We start from the raw sequence: 21,914 nt of genomic DNA, 5'->3' as shown, positions 1-21,914 counted from the left end.
ATAAGGGCACCACGGGGTGACCAGCCCCTCCCACCCTCCCCACCCAGCCCCTCCCCTCCCAGCCCCTCCCCTCCCCTATCCACCCAGCCCCACCCCTCCCATTTTTGGAAGCACGACGGACGGACGGACACAATAATCCCCTGTGGGCTGGTGTAACCAGAGGTTCCTACCAGTATTAACTTATTTTAGGCTCTTACCTAACACGAAGAGTTGTGATTGCTATGACGTGACGTCGATAGTGCAATGAGGATATAATTGGATAAAAAAAGAAATATCTTTAAAAAAATCGAAAAGCAAAATCTTTATTGATTTTTTTTTTGGGGGGGGGGGGGTGGGGTTGTGTAGCAGGGGTGGCCTAAAATTTAAAACGTCGATTTTTCTTTACCGTAACTTTGTCGACTACACGGTAGGCTTTCGCGACCGTTTTTATGATTCACAATATAAATTGGCACGTTTGCTAACATGGCAACTGGAGTACGACACATTTTACTTACGCAACCTAACCCAAAAAATAAATAATAAATGCATAATCCCAGCTTGGCATCAAGTTTTAAAATAGGGAATATATATTTTAGATTTGGGTCGTAAATTTGTCAGACAAAAATTGTGAATGTTTTTGCTTGTGCCAGGCTAGGTGCACCTTGAGGCCACGTGGAGTGTCAAAGGCCCGCTGGCAGGTCACGGAACAGACCCAAGTGCCAGGGGTTGATTGAGATAATTGCAGATACATCAGCTGTGATCCCCACTGTTAGCCGCCCGGCGCTCCACTTGTTGTGAGCGTCGCTCCTCTGCCCTCCGCTGTTGCTGGAGGGCGACTGCCTCCAAGTTCCCAGTAGCGTCCCCTTCACGAGCCTCCTCCATCGAGGCCGATCTTGACACCGCTGTTACCATTCAGCCAAAGTCAAGTCTACTCAGCTCCTTATCCTCCATCTCTTCTCGAGCCGTGACCGTTTAACCCTCTCTATCCGGCCAAACAAAATCTGCTTGGGCAGCGTGGCTGGGCATATGCGGGCTACATAACCCAGCCAACGCAGCCTTGCCTGCCGGAGCTCACCGGATTGTGTCCAGCTCACAAACCATTGGAAGATTTGGACACATGTATCATGCTTACATACAGAGCCATACACACATATACAATACTGTACAAACTCATTGGTTTTAATGCGTAGCAGGTTTCCGAAACTGATATCAGGTTTCATAGTTGATTTCTGGTTGAGGCCACGTAATGATCTGACCGAATGCGTCGTTAAACCCTCCACCACCTGACACAGGCAAACGCGTATGAGCGTTTTAACGCACCAATTATCGTCGATCACGTGCTATGAAGGACCATTGCACGAAATGTCGCCTATTTTCCTTTTGAAGCCATACTGTAGTTACCAACAACTGTAAAGTTTTTTTCTCTCACAGGAATGCTCTGAAATCGGTCAAATTGGCAATGGGTGCAAAATGCCAATCATGCATCCGTTTTGTGGATGCCTGTCAATATGAATACAAATACGGCGTCCTTCACTGACATTACTCAAATGTTTTTTTTTTATATCCAGTGTCGATCCATTCCTCAGGAGCCACGCTCTCCACTGCTGAATAAAGGACCCCCCCCGCTTCATCGCCCCTCACGGTCCCCCGCGATACCACGGAACGTCCCCGGCACTCAAGATTTTGTCGCTCTGCCTCAATGGCGGTCGTGCTTTGGGGCGCGTCCACTCCTTGGGCTGCCCTTCCGCCGTTTGCCTCGACCGCCGTACGTCATCCTTGCCGGCTGTGGCGCATCCTGTCCAAACCCTCACTCTCCCCCCCCCCCCCCCCCCTACTCACGGTCCCTTAACCCTTTCACGTTCCGATACGTATGAAAGTTGCGCTGCTAAATTTCGGAACGCACGCGCGGTTTTATTTTACGTAGGTAAAATAAAATAAGTGAAAACTAAATTAAATCACGGCGTTTCGGAGGCAACACAAGCTTCAGTCTTCAGGTGAAAACCGTCACAGCAAAATTGCTCTATCAAGTGAAGAGAGCTCTAAGAGACCCGAGATTATATACAGGTTAAGGGGGGGGGGGAGGAGCCAGGAAGGGCCGTGGGGGGGGGGGCTAAGTTAAGCCGCCTTTTGTTATGCTGCAGGGGGTTAGGGGGATGGCGAGCGGCTGTAGAAAATTAGAGAAACCAACTGGAAGAAATGGAAATGGCTGTACAATTATAAGGGGGGTTCTCATATATGATATGATATTTCAACACAGCGGGTTCTCATGATATTGTTTTCTCCGATACCAAAGTAGTCTGCAAACCTCCCGGATACTACCAAAGATTTGTCCATGAAGCCATCCAAATGAACAAACATAGACACTTCAACCGAGAGGATGGTTTTAAATTAACCAATCATTGGAAAGATGTCATCAACCAAGTCAAACTTTAGCTGCCTTATAATTGAAAAGCCATTTCCATTTCTTCCAGTAGGTTTCTCTCATTTTCGATAACCGTTCGCCATCCCCTTCTCCGTCCCCCTAACCCCCTGCAGCATAACAAAAGGCGGCTTAACTTAGTCCCCCCCCACGGCCCTTCCTGGCTCCTCCCCCCCCTTAACCTGTATATAATCTCGGGTCTCTTAGAGCTCTCTTCACTTGATACAGGAATTTTGCTGCGACGGTTTCCACCTGAAGACGGAAGCTTGTGTTGCCTCCGAAACGTCGTGATTTAATTGTTTTCATTTATTTGATCTTACCTACTTGACCTTACCGAAAAAAACAAAGAGTATAAAGAGCAGTAATAGCTAGTTTTGCACACAACTTCAACATTATCAAAATCAATTCAGTGTCCTTGTTGTCACGCGTGTTCTGCTACTGATCATTCGTCCTGTTTGCCCATCATAACATTTACCACACGTGCAGTTAATCAGATGTTTGGAAAAACAAAACATCCGAGTCCGATTTGGCATGGTACATAAAATACAGAATCTAATATCTGGTACAAAAGATGTATTACCGAAGCTATCAACAGGTGTGTACAGGATCAACTGCACGTGTTGTAAATGTTATGTTGGGAAAACAGGACGTATGATCAGCACGAGACTAAAAGAGCAGCAGATAAATATTAAATTATCTCAAATGCAACCGACTGTTGATGTCTCATCAACAGTCAGGCTTGTTTGAACCAATGCTGGCGAACTGCCAAGGGTCCGGTTTGACATGCATCCGGGTTGCACGATGTTTAAAATAATCTCCAATGACTACAGCATCGAGGAACCTGCTTCCGCATCATGCATTCATCATCCAACAAGTGGATAAGATCTCGCCCGGTCTCCCCAGTGTCGCTCGCGCCAAGGCCAACTGATGACATCACTGGCAGTTGTTTCTCCTCTCAGCAGCGCGCGTTTAATGTGTTGTACACGCCGATAAAATACGCGCGCGCGTGCGCGCACACACACACGGGTCAGCATGGAAAACCTGTTTTCAGTTTTGTACGCAAAATGTCACAGGGGATGCTCGTGAAATGCCACGACGCGTTTCCGGCGCCAGAGAGAGGCCGCTTCTGTCATCTTGGTGACGCGACGCACGACGCAAAGCGCCAACACCAACTCGCGCAATCTCGCACACGCTCACACACAATCTCGCGCGCGCTCACTCGCAATCTCACACGCAATCTCGCACGCTCTCGCACTCAATCTCGCGCATCAACACCTACGCTGAACACTCACTTACCATCTCCCCTATTTGGGGTCACCTTCTCACTCACCTATTGACTCACAAACATCTACACAGCTCACATCAGCACCTCCAATTCACTCATCCGGTCCCCTTCTAAGCTACTCATTCACACCGCCTCACTTACACACTCGCCCATTCACGCATTCTCAATCGCCCATTTGCAACCCTCCCCCACTCACACCGCGTGAAAACTGTTCATCATCACCCACTCCCCCACTCACTCCTCCTCCCCATTCATGCGCTCCGCCCCCATCGCTCTCGCTACTTCTGTTTGTTCATCTTAACCGCCTCCTGTGCAGCTTTCTTCGCCTTCACCATCTCCACCAGCTCCTGCAGCCGACATGACAAAACGCGCGTCAGAAACACGCGGCAAGCACGCGACAAGACTGAGATTTGACAGAGCCTCCGATCGGCGAGCGTGGAGTGGTGGTGCAGCGGTTAACGCACAACCGCGCTATGCACAACGGACAACTGGGGTCAATCGGCCAAACAGCGGCGGTATCAGCTGAGATTACAATCGGCACAATCGTCGCACTGCGATTGTGATTCACGACCAATCACGCTGACAGTTGAAACTGAGTGACCCCCAGTTCTCGGTGTTACGATTGGCGGTGTCGCGTCATCTCAAGACATATCTCAAAAGCAATACAACACCCTCCCGTGTGTTAGAGAATTTCCCACGGAAGCGGATACCACGGAGCTACCTCTCAGAACACTTCTTATTTAAATGACCTCTGCTCTGCACAGTAGAGAGGGGGCAGCATTATCCCACCCGTTCTGCCACTTGAGCGTACTGCGCATGAGAGTCAAAAAACATATTTTACATTTTCAGAACTGGATTTTAGCCAAATCAAGTGCAGAACATATTTTTACGTGATCAGGATTTTTTCGTGCCATCATTGGTGACTTGGCTGAAACCATGACCTCACTGCACTTGAGAACCAGATTTTTATAATTTTGCAGCAGCCAATGAAGCCAGCACCGAAATCGGTTCAGCTGCTTTAGATGTCACGTGGCTTTTGACATGATTCGCCTTAGCCGAAAAGGTCTATCCATTTGCCGCTGGATTTTTTATTGCCAAGGTGTGGGCAACAATGATTCTATCAATGTGGCCAGTTTCCTCGAGGGTGAGTTCCTTAGCGACAGCGCAACTTCACGGTTAGAGTTTAATTTATACTGGATCATCGCTACAAGAGTTAGCATGACCCTCTCCCCTGCTACAGCGGGACGGACATCACCCATCAACCATTCACGCCATTTCCACCTCGCAGGCGTTAATGCCGTCCGGCTGAGGCACCAGCCAGAGTAATTTCCTGCTCGAGTGAGCAGTGATGCAAGCGGTGCTCACCTCCCATCTACAGCCCTGCATATCCAGTTATGGAAATTCCTAATTTTCACTATGGTGAAGATGAGTCAATCCAAAGGACAACCGCTGTTCATCTTCCCCACAATAAAATGATGGGTCAGCCCCCCCCCCACCCCGCAACTAGGAATTGACCTCACGACCTTCCGATTGAAAGACTTTCAATTGCAAAGCATCCCTCCGCCCCCCATCGCAGACCCTAATGGCGGTTTCCACCGCCGCCCGTTGGCTTACCTTGTATCGCCGCATGCACTCCTTGCGAGAGCGGCCTGGCACGGCGCGTGCGATGGCGTCCCAGCGCTCGGGACCGCCCCCCGTGTGCGTCTTCAGCGCCTGCTCCAAAAGTTTTTGCTCCGCCGCCGTCCAAGGGCTCTCGGAGGCAGCCGGAGCAATGGACTCGCTCACTCCTTGGCCTGAGCACGCACGCACACACGTGCACGTGTGTTAGTATGTACGTGTCTGTGTGTGTGGGCAGCGGCCGTGTTGCAGTTAGCGTGCTGCACTACGAACCTGGCGACCAGGGTTCGATTCCCGCTCATGGCCAACACCATGACGAATATCTGAACAGGTCCTAGGCATTCCCTAGGTCAACTCAACCTGAAATGAATACCTAGTATGGTGTGTAAACATCGCCACTAGGGAGACAAAGGCGGTCGGGCATGGTGCTGGCCACCCACCCCCCCCGTGTGCTGGCCTTCATAGGTGTTCGCTAACAGCAGTTGCCCCAACAGCTATTTCAGCTATACTGGGGATCTTTGTCTTTGTGTGTGTGTGGAAGTTGGTACAGTGGTGCATCTGCTGGTCATCTTATTCAACCCATCATAACACCTGGGTCTATCCCGTGACCTGTCAGTAGTAAGCCTTCCACACACTCCATGTGACGGCCTCAGAGTGCACCTAGACTGGCACAAGCGCCGTGGTGACGTCACCGCCACTTTGTGGCAAACGGTGATTGTTGTGTGAGCGCGTGCGTAAGTGTCTACACGTATACGTGTGCGAGTGGGTGAAGACGTGCGTGTGACTGCGTGAACACGTGACTGCGTGAACACGTGACTGAGCGCATATCAGCGTGTGAGCGTGCGTGTACCTGTCTGCACGTGCACACTGTGTACGCATGTGAGTGCGGGAACGCGTGCGTGTGAGCACGTGTGTACGTGTCTGCAGGTGTACGCGTGTGAGCGAGTGCGTGCGTACCAGCGTGAGCACGCGTGTACGCGTCTGCACGTGTATGTGTGTGCAAGTGTATGCGTGTGCACGTGTGAGCGAACGCGCGTGTGTGCATACCAGTGTGTACGTGTCTGCACGTGTCTGCACGTGTGAGCGAGTGTGTGCGCTACCGTCACGCTCTGACGGCGTTGCGCGGTCGAGTCCGGGAGCCAGCGTCCCCCCCGAGTGAAGTCGCTCGTTCGCCCGCCGACTCAGCTCCTCCTTCTGCGCCGGGTCTGCACGCAACGCAGAGGTCGCAAGTTAGAGGAGCAGCCCCGCAATTGCGCACTCACGCCACTGCTGGCAGAAGGGCCTCTACTGAAGGGACATCTAGAGGGGGTTTGGCCTACTCGTCCACACTGGCCAGTGGGCTGGAAGACAGTGGTAACAACCGACAATTTACTCCCCCGCCACGCGTGGCCTGCCGATCGACTGACTGTGTTAAACACAAACATGCGTTTAAGATTACTTATGATTATTTGGCTGCTACAAATGGCTAAATGTTAAGCCACTTCGTTGAGCTATCATTTGTGGCCAGCTCGCTTCTGAAAAAGAAGCTAATAGCTCGGTGGGGCTTTACCTGAGAAAATAAAAAAGTTGAGTTTTTTGTGTATTCTTTCGTGATTTGTTTACCTTTCTTATACAGTAAAACCTTGGATTGCGAGTAACTTGGTCTGCGAGTGTTTTGCAAGACCAGCAAAATTTTTAAATAAATATTAATTTGATAAACGAGCGATCTCTTGCAATACGAGCAGTACGTATACGCTTTGTCTGCCGAGCGTCACGTGATCACAACTGATATACGAGTGCTTTGATATACGAATGCTTTGGATTACAAACACGTTTCCGGAACGAATTATGCTCGCAATCCAAGGTTTTACTGTACTTTGCACTCCTATCATGTTTTGTATTGCGTGTCGTTTTCACATTCTGACCCTCCCCTACTGGGCATCTGTGAAAAAAAGAGCTTCACAGCTCATCGGATTCCTCCACTATAAATACAAATTCAGATTCTGACACTGCTAGGTCGCCAGAGGTGGAGGGAATTTACGATCCGCGCCCCATTTGTTTTAACTACCGCACTGGGAGAAGGAACTGAAAGCGGCAACCTTTGGATTATCCCGTGGATTACAGCATTGCGGCAGGGTGGATGCAGAGTGGGTCACACTTGTGACTCACAGCAAGAAGGGTCTCGATTCGATTCCCGACTTTGGCGCCTGCGTGAAATGTCTATGTTATCCCCCTATTCTGCAGAGAGTGAGAATGAGCATGTGTGTGATTGTGGGTAACTGTAGTGTAGCGGTTAGTGCCCTGCGCTACGAACAAGGCGACTCGAGTTCGATGCCCGCTCACGGCCAACACGGGTGATGATTATCTGAACTGGTCCTGGGCCTCCTCTAGGTCGATTCAGCCTCAAATGAGTACCTGGTGTGGTGTGTATACATCAAAACTAGGGAGAAATAGGCGGCCGGGCGTGGTTCTGGCCACCCACCGATTCATGTGCTGTGCCGGCCTTCATAGGTGCTCGCTAATAGCACTTGCCCCAACAGTCTGTTAAGGCTATACGGTGGATCTTTGTCATTGAGTGCAAGTAAGTGAATTGAGGTTTATGATCTTTGCCTTGTTCCACGTGGGTTTTCTCCGAGTTATCCCGTTTCCTCCCACAGCGAAAACACACAAACAATGTAACTGGCATTGACCAATCATCCGAATGATACAAATATCAGCAGCAGCAACAACATCTCCCCCTGCTAGGAAAACGTGGCAGAACCCTCCTGAAAAAGTCTTGAAGATTCAACGTCAGGTTTTCCTGGGTAAACACTGCAAGACGCGACCACGTCTGTCCAGTGCTCGCCGAGTTGCATTGGCTTCCGATTGCCGAACGAATGCATTATGAGTTCGCACACAGAGTGCTTGCCACAATTGAACCACAATAACATGATGATCTCGTCAAGGAGCATAAACCATCACGCAAACTCCGGACATCCTCGCAGTGGCTTTTGGCCGGCCATCGCACAAAGACGGTCACTGCATCATGCGCCTCTGGAACGCTTCTGGAACGCTCTTCCGATATTAGGAAACCACTGGAGTTATGCGCTTTTAAACCATCTCGATTGACAAACTCATTTCTTTAGAACTGCTTTTTGTGTTTAATTTGTAGTCCTTCCCCCCCGCACCGCTGATGAGCAGGGTTGGCCACGTACGGTGAGAAAAGTTCAACATACATACACAATAATAATACCCAGTGTCTGTGTGTACGTGCTTCAACCCCCGACCCCCACTCACCGAGTTTCTGGAGGTGTTTGGTCATGGCCACCACGTCCCGCGCCGATCGGCGAACCCCGGGGGTGAGCGAGTGCGAGTTGATGAAGCTGGCGATGACTTCCCAGCTGCCAAGATAAGAAGGCGCAGAGTGCGTGAGCTCTGTCTGTACCACGAGGGGGTGGGGAGGCTGTATGCAGGAGGCAAGCACCGCCGCCGAGCCGCTCACTCGAGAAGGAACCCGCTCTGTCGACTCTTTACCGAGCGTTTAAAAACTAAACTTTTTATTTTACCAGGTGAGGCCCACTGAGCTATTTCGCTCTTTCTGGGAAGTGACCTGGCCACAAAGGTTGGCTCAAAAATGTAGCTTATCGCATGGGAATTTATAGCAGTAGCCAAATATTCTAAACGCATGATTCTAAATGTGGAGGAAAAAAACGGAGCACCCGGAGAAAAATTCACGCGACCACGGGGAGAACATGCAAACTCCAAATATACAGCAGGCGTCAGGGGTGGGATCGAACCCACAGCCTCCTGCATTCCAGGTGAGGTAGTTAACATCTCCCCACCGTGGTGCCATTACGTGCGACCTCTGTCCATCCGTGTGTACGGGTTGAGGGTGGGGGGGATGGTAGTGATGATCCAGCATGAATGAAACTCTCGTGTAAAGTTGTGTTGCCATTCAGGACTCACCCTGCATGAAACGGCCACATTGAGAAGTGTTATTGCCCAAATAATAGGAGAAACAAACAAACTGCACTAAAAGGCCCCGTGTGCCATGGCGTCACAGCCATGCCATCCTCGGTGCTCCCTCTCCTGGGCAGAGCCACCCATTCTCAATCGCGGCATACAGGAATCCTGCATGCCTGGCGTTGGTGCTACTCTGTTATCATGGTTGAATAATGAACCCCTCCGCGGGCGTGTTGGAGAAGCGCGCGACAGAGTCCGCACGTACGGGTCCTCTCACTGGGTGCGACGATGTTGATGTCATTGCGGCATCACGGGGACACACGTGGTGCGCGTTGACTACGAGCAGCTCACTCGCAATCACCGACTTACGTCTTGCTCACACTTGCGCTCACTTAAACCCGCTCATTCACTATCACACCCACCCACCCACTCTCACTCACTCACACCCACCCACTCACTCTCACACCCACCCACTCATCCAAGTCCGGATATTACTACTACATCATGCACTTATGAATTTACGAACAGATTCATGCATGTAAATATAAGAGTGATTTTATGTAAACTAGATTTGCTTAAACAGGAAGTCAATAGTCTACATCCCCATGTCACCTGTCTGATGGAAATGCTCTTTTTAACGGGTGTAAAACATTGTCAAATTGAAACTGATAATTACGATCTCATTCATCGAGACAGAGACAATAAAGGTAGTGGGATAGCCATTTTCATAAAAAAATCTATTATTAAAAGCACTACGATACAGAGAGTCAATATAAAAGTATATCTGAAAGCTTGGTGAATGCACTGGGAGGAATGCAACATTTTTAACAAGATTTCTCTACGGACATAAACGTTGCTTACCAGCTAAGTTTCGGTTAGAATTGGTAAGGGCTACCTGATTACCATCATGTTTGCATTGTGTAGCAATCCGCCTCCAATACAACATTGAATAAGCTCATTCCCACTTATCACTCTGTTCAAAGATTTGCTCTGGATGCCCCTTATAAAACCCATCATTGTGACTTGTACAACTCCACGATCACAGAACGATTAATCAGGCTTTGTTTATTTACAATATCCTTAGTCGTAATTCTTCAGAATATTTGTTGGAACAGTTGACACACGACGGGAGGGCGGACCCAAGCAGAGGAGTTCATCACTCCTTCTGTTGAACGTTCCCAGATGCAAAACAAGTTTTGGTGAAAGAGCGTTTTCGGTGGCTGACCCCTAATCTGTGGAACAATATTGCCACAAAACTTGGTCTGCAGTCATTGCCGTCCATCACCCGCTTCAAATCACTAATTGTAAGTGAATTCCAGCACAGCTGCCAATGTATAAAGAGTTAGATGAGATTAATTGCTTGTAAGCGACCACTTTATGCGCGTTGCTTACACTTAGTATTTTACATGGATACTGCGTTTTTTATCCTAAATGTAATGCCGTTGTCTTTTAGGCCGTATCTGCATTACAATTAATATAGCAGATTTTTGTCTTAATAGATACAGCGTGCTATTTAATAACCTATATTGAGTTTATTATTACTTACAAAAAAAGGAAAAATTTTAGAGTGCAATTATGACTTGCTATCTATTTTTTTTATTTCGCTTATCTGTTGTTTATTCTTGACTTATTTTGACCGTGACTTGTTGCGTTTGTCGGAGAAGCGGCGGTCTTATTTTTTGTTGATGAAACACGATTTAAGAGCTTTTTGGCTCACAGGGTAATGCAAAATAAAATACTAAACTACTAATACCCACTCATTCCCACTCACTCACTCTAACTCACTCACTCTAACTCACACCCACCGACTCACTCGCACCCACCCACTCACTCACTCTTACTCATACCCACGAACTTACTCACACCCACCCTCACCCACTCTCACACCCACCCACTCACTCACTCTTACTCATACCCACGAACTTACTCACACCCACCCTCACCCACTCTCACACCCAGCCACTTTCACTCACACAGAACAAGACAAAGATTCCCCCACCAAAGGCAACTCGGCACCGTACCGGCCGAGTTGCCCTGGCGGAGCCCCCACACCCCCACCTCCCCCGTTCCTCACCGTGAGGAGGTCCCCGCTGGGAAGAGGTTGACGGACTTGATGAGGAGCTGCAGGTCCTCCGGGGGCCATGCCTTGCCACCGCCGCCCCCACCTGCCGCCGACGTGGCAGACGATGCGTCGTCCCCCCCGGGGGAGGCGGCGGCGGCGGCGGCGTCGGCGTCGGCGCCGCGGGCCGCCCGCTCGCGTGCCTGAGCCTCGGCCTCCTCCACGCGCCGCCGCTCCAGCAGCTCCTCCACCTCACGCAGGCGACCCCCCACTGCCTCGTGAGCCGCCTCGCGCCCCCCACAAGTCTCCAGAGCCTCGTTCAGATCCTGCAGGCTGAGGGCGGAGGGTGGGGGGGGGTTGGTGGAGTTGTGGGTGGGTTGGGTGGGTTGGGTTGGGTTGGGTGGGTTGGGGTGGGTTGGTTGGGTCGGGTGGGTCGGGTGGGTTGGTCGATTGGGTTGGGGGGTTGGGTGGGTTGGGGGATTGGGTGGGTTGGTTGGGTGGTTGATGGAAGACGATAGATTGTGGTATATGAGAGGAGATGGTGGTGGGAGATGATGAAAGATGGTGGAAGAAGAGAAGGGGAGATGACAGGAGATTGTAAATGTGAGCAGATTGTGGGAGATGATAAGAGACAGGAGACGATGGGAGATGGGAGGATGCGGGGTGGGAGATTGAAAGGAGATGGAAGGTGGATGGAGGAATGTGAAGGAGATGGTGGGAGATTGAAAGTTGTAAAAGGAGATAGGATGATATTATAGAGTGGGAGAGAAGGGGAATATGGGTGGACACGGAGCGGTGCGATAGAAGATGGATGTATGCAAGTTGAAATTCTTTCGCACCGTAAGTAGCAACCATGCTAATCGGAGATGGGGGAAGTTGTGGTCGATAGAGGTGGTAAAAGATGGAGGCAGATGGGAGATGATGGTAGGGAGATTGCGGGAGGTGGAAGGTACTGTAAATGTGGTCTCGTTATGTCCTTGGTACGTCTCTGACATGTCTGAAATTTGGTCCTTGTGTGCGGCGAGATGTGTCTGTGCGATTGTCATGTGCAGGACAAGAGTAGTGCTTTGTGTGCGCGTGGTGTGTGCTTGGCGGGTGTCCCGCACATCTGCTTTGCTCACCTGTTGAGCTCCAGGTTCTCGCACAGCTTCTCCATCTCCCCCATCATGCGCACGCTCTCCGCCTCATCCTCCGCAAAGTAGCTCCAAGTCTAAAGCGACACCAAGACAAAGATCCCCCATGTCGCCTTAACAGACTCCTGATGCGAGTTCTGTTAGCGTGTAGCACTTATGAAGGCAGGCACGGCACACTTATGTGGGGGTGGGGGGCCAGCACCGTGCCAGTTTGCCTTTTGTCTCCCCAGTGAAGAGGTTTTTACACAATGCACGAGGTACTCAGTAAGGGCTGAGTTGACCTAGGGGAGGCTCAGAACAGGTTAAGATATCTTTGTCCCCGATGTTGGCCGTAAGCGGGAATCGAACTCGGGTCGCCGAGTACATAGCGGAGTGCGACAACCACTGCACCACCGCTCCATCCCACACACACACAAGCAGACTGTATTCTTATGATTGCAAATAAATTGGCAGCGTCACTGTAGTCAGCGGATGTGACCGATGTTCAGAATGTCACCAGTTCAGATCCTGGTCGTGTGTCGGCTAATTCCATCCTCACAACCGTCAATAGAAACATCATCAACATCACGAGTGCCATCATCACAATCATCATCACTACCATCCCTGCAGGGCTGAAGCAACACAGATACAACGCAAGCAGCACCGCTATCTTGGCAAGCCACCGAGTGGTGAGGATGAACACCCCTGTCCCCCTGGCACAGCACCATGGTGGAGTGGCGCTGTATGTGCTGTATGTTGATTTTCTTTCGCAACAGAAGTAGCCAACCGGTCTAATCGGATTTGCGGCGGAAGGACAACAATAAACACAAAAAGCAGTTATAAAGACATGAGTTTCCAATCTAGATTATTTGGAAGCGCGCGTAGCTCCAGCAGCTTCCTAATATCGGAAGGAAGAGCGTTCCAGACGGCCGCAGAAGCGCATTCAGAAGCGCGACCGACTTTTTTTGACGGACCAGTCCAAAGGCTGCCGCTGGAAGGATGACCGGAGTTGGCCTCGTGTGGTTTATGCACCTTGCAGAACGCGCGCAGCCTCTGGCGCTCCTTCTTGAGCGCTCGCTTCAACGTCTCCTTCTCCTTCTTGGCGTGCTGCGCGGCCACACGAGCCTCCGCCTCCTCCTTCTCCCGCAGCGCGCGCGCCGCCTCCGCCTCCGCTTGCCTCACCTGGAGGGGGTGGGGGGACGAAGAGACGGGCATTAGGAGAGGCACCCGCACGGCGGAGTTCAATCGGACAGCGGTGCTGCAATGCCCACGGGAGAGACGCACGGAATGGCATCAATCAAGACTCTCACACCCTGACACAAAACAAAGATCCCCCGTACAGCCTTGGCAGACTTTTGGGGCAAGTGCTGTTATGAAGGCCGACGAGGCACACGAGGGAGTGGGTGGCCAGCACCACGCCCGACCGCCTTTGTCTCCACAGTGGCGATGTTTACACACCGGGTACACATTTGAGCCCGAGTCGACCTAGGCGATGCCCAGGACCGGTTCAGTTAATTGTCATTGGTGTTGGCCGTGAGCAGGAATCGAACTCGGGTAGCCGGATTCGTAGCATAGCGCGCTAAACCGCTGCACCACCTGACACACACACACACATTCTCACCCATTCACTTTACACACTCGCTCGCTCGCACAGTCAAGCAAGGAGTCACACCCCACTCAGCTGTAAGTCACTGGCGCTGGCCTGCACTCACCCTGTCGATCTCCTCCTGCCTGTGCCTCTTGGCGTCCGCCTTGGCTCTCTTCTCCGCCTCTTTGCGCGACTTCTCCTCGTCGCGGAACCTCCTCACCCGCGAGTCACACGAGTATGCCAGGTCTGCCAGAAACAAAGGTCCCCCGTGTAGCTCACACAGGCTCTTGGGGCAAGTGTTGTGAGCGAGCACCTATTAAGGCTGGCAATAGAGCAAAAGGGGGTGGAGAGGCCAGCACCACGCCCGGCCACCTTTGTCTCACCAGTGCTAATGTTTACGCACCACACCAGGTACATATTTAAGGGCGAGTCGACCCAGGAGAGGCCAAGGATTGGTTCAGATTTTCATTACCAGTGTTGGCCGTGGCCGGGAGCTGAACTCGGGTCTCCGGGTTCATATCGCAGTGTGCTAACCACTACCGCTCTCCATACATACACACTGCGTACTATATCCATTCAGGGCCGGATTGAGGCATGGGCTTTAGGGGCTGCAGCCCAAGGGCCTCTGCCAGCTAGGGGCCTCCAGAGATTAAGTAAAAAGTTATTTCATTTGTAAATGGTGAATTGTATTTGTTGTAAGCCTTGTAAAAATAGAATGTATTTTTTTTACTTTTTTTCATTGAGAAAATATTACTGAGGGCCTCACAGTACCTGTAAGCCCAGGGGCCTCTAAAATCTTAATCTGGCCCTGTATACACTGCATATACACAGCACACACACACACGACAAACACACCACTCCTCCGCATTTCTGTGTTACGTGACTAGGTCTGCCCACGCCGACCACACACATTAATCAATTCACGCCTATAATCACACTTAAGGACATGGAGCAGAAAGCTCTTTCATGACACAGTCGATGCTGGGTGTTATCCCCAGTGAAACGTCATACACAATTGTCAAGCGTTTTGTTCACATTTCAACATTACTCCCGTTTGCGGATAAATCAATAAATTGACACGACGGGACAACTCGACTTGAATGGCTCTTTTTGGGTGGTGGAGGGATTATACCTACACGATGATCTAAGCCAGAATGAATTAATTGTAAATGACGACGATGATAAATGGGAGGTGGCGGCGGGACTAGCTGGCAGCACCTCACCGACGAGCGAGCGAAGGCGAACCATCTCCTCCTTCTTGCGCTGAGCGCGTGCCGCCCGGTTCTGCTTCTCAATCCAGCGCCGCTCGTCCCGGCTAGAGAGGGAGAGAGTGGGAGAGATAGTGAGAGAGTGAGAGGGGGAGAGATAGTGAGAGCAAGAGGGAGACAGCGAGAGAGCAAGAGGGAGAGAGTGGGTGAAACATGGGGAGGATAAGCGATTGAGTTAATCACACTCGCTCGCTCTCTTCTGTGCTCACTCACGCACTCATATTCACACTCTTTCCCAGTCTTTCTCACCACTCAGCCTTGTCCTTCTCCTCCTCGTCGAGGTAGGAGAACTCTCTCCACGAGTCGAAGTTGTACCAGAACGAGTAGAATCTGTCCACCTCCTCAAAGGCCGACGCATCGTCACCCAGACGAGGCACAGGCTGCTTGGTTGACCACCTTGGGGCAGATCAGCAGCATCATCAACAGCAGCTTCAGCAGCTAAATCTTCATCATCATCAAGAGCAGTATCATCAGCAGGAACAGCATCATCAGTATCGTCATCACCATTATAATCATCACCATCACAATCATCACCGTTGACCGTGGGTGGGAATCGAACGCGGGTCACTGAGTTTGTAACGCAGCGCACCAAGCACTCCCAATAGATTATACTTCTGGACATTTGTGAAAAAGAGCTTCATAGCTCATCGGATTTCTCCGGGATAAAAAAAGATTCCGAATCCTGCTAACAGGACTTGCCCCAACAGTCTGTTAGAGGATATGGGGGGGGGGGGGAGGGTTTCTGCGTCTATGCGTACGCGCGTATTACCGTGCGTTCCTATCGAACACCTCCGTGAAGGTCTCGTAGAAGTCCCCGGACTTGACGTCTCCGCGCGTGGGGGTGCTGCTGTCGAACGTCGGGTCGACGCTGTCGAACGCGCGGCGCTTCACGGGGTCTCCTAGCACCTCGTACGCTACCGCCACCGCCAACCGGGGAGGAGGTGGGGGGGGGGGGACAGGAAGGAGAAGGTTTAAATTGCATCACACAATCGCGAGGAATTCAGAGGCCCAGCTGGAAGGCAGCCAGCAAAGCAGAAGAATTGCCCAAGCTCTGCGGTCCCTTTTTCATTAAGATGTTTTCAGACAATTAATGTGTTTATAAATGTGGGAGGAAACCAGAGCACCAAGAGAAAACCCACATTTATGAGGAGGCAACCCTCTATTCCATACAGTAGGGACAGATGGAAGACCACACTTTGCTAGACCGCCTTCTCCTGGCAAGCCAGGGCGTGGGCTCTTCCTCGACTGCCATGGGAATAGAATTTCACAACATTTGTGCGTCCACTAACCCTTGATGAGACGGTCAACTACGGCTTATACAACACACGCAGCCAACACGCCGACTGTACAGAACACACTCCGGAACGACGCATTCATCACTCCCCGTGTCCGTTAATGTACACAACAGACACACTAACGATACAGCAATACACCACTGCATGTGGTCGTTGGGGGCGCAATTTCCGTGGTGGCAGCAATGCTATTATGGCGGCAATTGTCGTGGAGGTGGCAACAGCGATGGTGGTGATGGTGGCCCTTGTAGTGATGGTGGCGGTGGTTTTGGTGGTGGCGTTGCGTGACGAGCGAGGGGTCCTCGCACCCTTTGTGATGCAGGTGAAGTAGTCGTCCTCGCCGTTGCCCGTCCGCTGCCCTGTGGCTTCGCGCTTGTCTGGGTGATGCTTCAGGACCATGGCTTTGTCTGTCGGTACAACAAGGAAGAAAAATCACGCAAACGGACGGAATCAACCATGCCTGCCCACACGTCTGTCCTTGGGAGCATTTAACGGGCGGTAACATCACTGCACAGTTAGGCAACATCGCCATGGCAACGCTCATGGCCTTGGCAACACAAATCATACTCTTTGGTTTTTTTCGGTAAAGTCACGTAGGTAAAATAAAATGAAAACAACTACATTAAATCACGATGTTTCGGAGGCAACACAAGCTTCCGTCTTCAGGTGGAACAGTCAGCTATTCTGCTGTGACTGTTCCATCTGAAGACGGAAGCTAGTGTTGCCTCCGAAACGTCGTGATTTAATTTAGTTGTTTTCCTTTATTTTATTTTACCTACGTGACTTTACCGAAAAAACCAAAGAGTATTGAATCCTTGCAGTCACGAAAGCTTCAAATCTAGAACACAAATCATATTTATCACTAGATTTGTCTCCAGGATTTGGGCAACAATGCTTTGATCAATGTTGCCAGGCTTCCTCTACGGCGAGTCCCAAAAGGCAACACGACTACACGGTGGACTTTCATTCATACTGGATCATCGCTACGAGTTATTGTGATCCCCAGCCTCCCCGGTTCCGGACAGAGATCACACATCAACGCTTTCCAACTCGGTTGGAAAGCGGTGATGCTGTTCCAAAGAGGCGCTTGCCAATAAGAGTTCCTGCTCGAGTGAGCAGTGATGCCAACAGTGCTCACATCGCATTTACAGCCCTGCAGAGCCAGTGGTGGAATTTCCACATTACTGTGGCAGCAGGGGGTGAGTCCACAGGGCAACCACTGTTGACCTTCCCAACAACAAAGTAGTACTCATTTTATCAACCACGGAAGGAGCGATTATGGGATGAGTTAATTAAAACCCACCCCTAAACCCAACCAGGATTTGACCTCACAACCTTCCGATTGCTCCTCGCTCCACCGCTAAGCAGTTGTGCGGCTGAGTTGGTTTGATAGACACACACACAGTGCAGCACCACAGGGAAACTCGCTTCCAGCTCCCCACAAGGGCCCATGTGCAGCCCTGTGCTCCAAGGACTTCAAGAGTGACTCACGCGCAGCCTTGATCTGTTTGGCTGTGGCTTGGTACCGCAGTTGTCCTAGGCCCAGCACCAGGTAGTGATCTTGAGTCTGTCGACACAAAGACACAAAGATCACCCATGTAGCCCACATTACCTGTTGGAGCAAGTGCTCTTAGCTAGCACCTATGAAGGGCGGTATGGTGCACGTATGAGGGGATGGTGCACGTATGAGGGGGTGATGCAGCCAGCACCAGATGGCATGCCTTCCTCCTCCTCACGTTGTTCCAGCATCTTTGTGTTGCGTAGCGTCATCTCACCAATCGTAAAATTTATCGTAAAAAAAAATGTCAATCCTTTAACAATGAGTGGTAAGCATCCAGTAAGTGATCGTAGGGCTCCTGCACTACTGTCACACATAGCATATTAATATAAATACTACATGAACACAAAGTATTTAAAAATAAATCACTGTAAAACAATGCCTTTTGTCAAATAAAAACAATAATAAAATTACGGGCTGCAACGGCACTCTCACCTTTACCGTTATTCCTCATGGGAAAATGAATCTCCGGCCTAATGCAAAATTGCTTAACGAGGCAATTTTCAGGAACGCAACCGCCGCGTTTAGCGGGGACATGCCGTATTACTAGCCCTTAGTCCTGCCACCGTGCGGTTTGTACGTCCACGCCTAGTCTTTGACTTTGTCTAATTATGAAGGCCAGTTAACGACCCTGCTCGGGACTCGAACCTTCCACTCCTTGGGGTCGAGGCTCTTGAGGAGCGGGTATTCTTCCAACTCGAGGCGCTCCTCGTCGCCATCATCCTCCGACTCCGAGCTGCTGCCCTCGGCCGCGTCGGCCGCGGAGAGCGAGGTGGCACTGCGCGAACGGCGCAACAAGAGTGCCTCGAGCCAGCGGCCAGCGGCCTCAAACGCGTAGTGCACGGGAGCTGGGAGACACCAACATTGACCAACGAATGTAGAGACATCATCACAGAGACATCGTCACTGAGACACTGTAAGAGAGACATCGACATTGTCAGAGACATCGACATTGTCAGAGACATCGTCATAGCGACATCGACATCGTCCTAGAGACATCGGCATTGTCCTAGAGATATCGTCAGAGACATCATCATAGACATCGACATCGTCAAAGACATCACCATAGAGACCTCATTATTGAGACATTTAACATCGTCATAGAAATACCGACATAGAGACATCGATATCGTCAATGAGGCATCGACAGTGTACTCAGATTGTAAATGTTGTGGCTTGGCTCTCCAACACACCGGCGTGCTGTAGTAGTGACGAATTGGCCACGTTCTGTTTACATGATCAACCCTTACTACTTGGCTGTGTTGGGTGGTGGCGGGTTTAACGACACATTTATATATTTACACGATCTAACCCAAAAAAAACCCTCTATTTTGTTATTTCGGTGCCCCAGGTCACGCGAGCGAATTAGACAAAGACTACACTATCAGGGTCTGCTGGGTTCTCACCTGGTGACACGAATAAACTTCGTAGACTTGGTGAGCGCATTGTGAGCAGCTGAGAGTGGTGGTGATGTGTGGGGAGAGGTAGTGTAGCGGTTAGCGGATTGCGCTACGAATCTGATGACCCGGGTTCGAATCCCGCTCGCGGCCAACACCAGTGACGACTATTTTAACCGGTTCTGCGCCTCCAGTAGGTCGACTAAGCCTCAACCTACTGACTTGCATTCATCATTCAGCCGTGGCCAATCCACTGCTGGATTGACCACGGCTGATGGCCAACACCATCTCTCACGGATCACTGCGATGTATTAATAATTACCACCCAGTACGTGCACCATAGCCGTCAACCCATATGGTTTACACGTATTCTTGTACAGGGAAATTGCGTTTTCTGGTCCATATGGCGTACAGCCGTTTAAATCCGAGCAAAACATGTATGTCTATTTGTTTGTGTTTCTCACTTTGTGATGGGACATTGTAGGATGAATGTTGAGATTTATAAGGGCACGGGGTGACCAATTAGATCGGAGGTGGTCTGATAAGGGGTTGACAGGTATGTAGTGGTGAGTGTACTATTGGTGAGTGTACTAGTGGTGAATGTACTAGTCGTGTGTACAAGTAGTGCGTGTATTTGTGTTTTTCCCTTGTGATGGGACTTTGTAGGATGAACGCTGAGATTTATATAAGGGGCACGGGGTGACCAAAAAGGTCTGAGTTTGTCTGTAATAAGGTAGGGCACTGATAAGGGGTTGACAGGTATGGTGCACGCAGTCATGCGGATGGGTGCTCCACCACGACTGCCACACCTACGATTAGCACGGTTGGCTACTTACGGTGCGAAAGAAGTTCCACATACGGTACGTATACGTAGTCTCAACCACCGGTCAGCAACCTCAAACGAGGCGACGACTATGACCATCACGAAAGTGTGTAATGATAATCATTGTCGCTTTTAAGAACCGTTTACATGCATTACCGTTGTTTATAATTACGTGTATTGCCAGCGAAGAGTAGGTAGAGGTATGAGAATTACTGCTGTGAAGGGAGGTTCAGAAAGACAGTGGTCAGTCAGGAATATGCTCACGGGTCACTGGGCACATTCCGTCTCGGCCCACCCGGTCTTGAATTGATTACAATACCTGGTGCGGTGATTAACAGTGGCGAATATCTGAACCGTTCTTCTGGGCCATTCCCTGGACCGGCTTAGTCTTGAGTACTGGGGACTCGAAAGGCGGCCGGGCACAAGTGCTGGGAGGGGGGAAGGGGTAACACCTCGTGTTGCCGTTCCTACCTTTATTAGGTGCTCGCGAACAGCAACTTCCCAACACGACAGCCTATTAATGGTTACGCGGAGGGAGATCTTTGTCTTTCTTAACAAGACACTCACCAGACTTGCGGCCCAGCACGACCGAGCACTGTCCGGGCAGCGCCTCCAGCAGCATGGCCAAGTCGATATGAGGGCGGCGAGGGATCGCCCTACTGTACGACGGAGGGGGAACGGCGTCGGTGTAGCCGAGGGCGATGCCCGCGTGTGAACTGCGCGGGCGAACGAGGAGGAGGAAAAGGAGCAGCAGCGGCGGCAACAGCACGGGCGACGTGGGCGACGTGAGCGGCGAGGGGGGGAGGGTCGGCGATCAGCGCCGGCTCGTGAGTGAGGAGGAGGCGGCGGCGTCGCCACGTGGAGTGAAGCACTTCCGCCGGGCGGAACGGCGGCCGCGCGCGGACAAAACAACCCGCAAAAAAGGCGTTTCGTTTTAAAAAGTAAAAATCGAAAATCATTGCGATCATTATCAGAGTTGTCAGAGTTGTCTCTTTTGTTTGCATTTTGACTGCTTGTGTTGTGGTTATTGCAAACATGATGCCTTGAATAAAGGTGTCAGTTTTTGTGCCAGTTAAAAGGGTAAAACCTATTACTGTATCATCGCGATTCGTGAAGTTAATCGGTGTGGTTTTGTCAACCACGGGGGGTTGGTACGCAGATCCCATACCCGTCAACCCATTATCAGTGCCCTACCTTATTACAGACCAATTCAGACATTGTTGGTCACCCCGTGCCCCTTATACAATGAATCTCAACGTTCATCCTACAGTCCCATCACAAGGCAGAATCACAAATAGACAACAAAAACATGTTTTTGCCCACATTGAAACGGCTGTACGCCGTATGGACTTGAAAACTTAATTTTCCTCTACAAGGATACGGGGTAAACCGTATGGGATCCCCTGGTGGGGTACACGTGGCAATGTTCCCAGGGGGTAACGTGATGTGATTTATAAACGCGTGAATTTATTATCGTGCGTGAGAGGCACACGGCGTCACAAAAAGTCAGACCCCCCCCCTCAAATATGACGTCACAAAGCTCTGCCTCCCCCCCCCAAATAAAACATGCTTCAAATCGCTTTAAACTATTGTCAT

At 50.6% G+C, this 21,914-nt stretch overlaps 1 protein-coding gene across 1 annotated transcript; it reads right to left on the bottom strand.

Annotated features, from left to right (window-relative positions):
• Positions 1-1,137: 1,137 nt before the first annotated feature.
• Positions 1,138-21,211, bottom strand: DNAJC2 (DnaJ heat shock protein family (Hsp40) member C2). The gene is made up of 15 exons (XM_032969609.2): positions 20,886-21,211; positions 18,747-18,946; positions 18,032-18,107; positions 16,849-16,947; positions 16,018-16,162; positions 15,498-15,644; positions 15,204-15,295; positions 14,105-14,226; positions 13,425-13,574; positions 12,402-12,490; positions 11,296-11,613; positions 8,556-8,659; positions 6,401-6,505; positions 5,298-5,476; positions 1,138-4,030 (listed from the first exon to the last, which is right to left on the bottom strand). The coding sequence occupies exons 1-15, from the start codon at positions 20,938-20,940 to the stop codon at positions 3,962-3,964; spliced, it is 1,950 nt and encodes a 649-aa protein (XP_032825500.1). The 5' UTR covers positions 20,941-21,211; the 3' UTR covers positions 1,138-3,961.
• Between the last annotated feature and the right edge of the window lie 703 nt (positions 21,212-21,914).

This window comes from Petromyzon marinus, chromosome 42 (assembly GCF_048934315.1).
Source record: "Petromyzon marinus isolate PM22_M1 ecotype Great Lakes invasive population chromosome 42, UKy_Petmar_22M1.pri1.0, whole genome shotgun sequence".
NCBI lineage: Eukaryota > Metazoa > Chordata > Hyperoartia > Petromyzontiformes > Petromyzontidae > Petromyzon > Petromyzon marinus.
Note: the sequence above shows the minus strand (reverse complement) of the source record. Positions and strands in the feature narration are given on the sequence as shown.

Bases quoted from the DNA above. Each gene is read 5' to 3' on its own strand.
- DNAJC2 (XM_032969609.2), bottom strand. From the start codon at position 20,940: ATGCTGCTGGAGGCGCTGCCCGGACAGTGCTCGGTCGTGCTGGGCCGC. The intron at 16,948-18,031 runs GTGAGTCACTCT...TTGTACCGACAG, and splicing joins CAAACAGATCAAGGCTGCGC to ACAAAGCCATGGTCCTGAAG. The intron at 8,660-11,295 runs GTGAGGAACGGG...TTATCTTGGCAG, and splicing joins CCAGCGGGGACCTCCTCACG to CTGGGAAGTCATCGCCAGCT.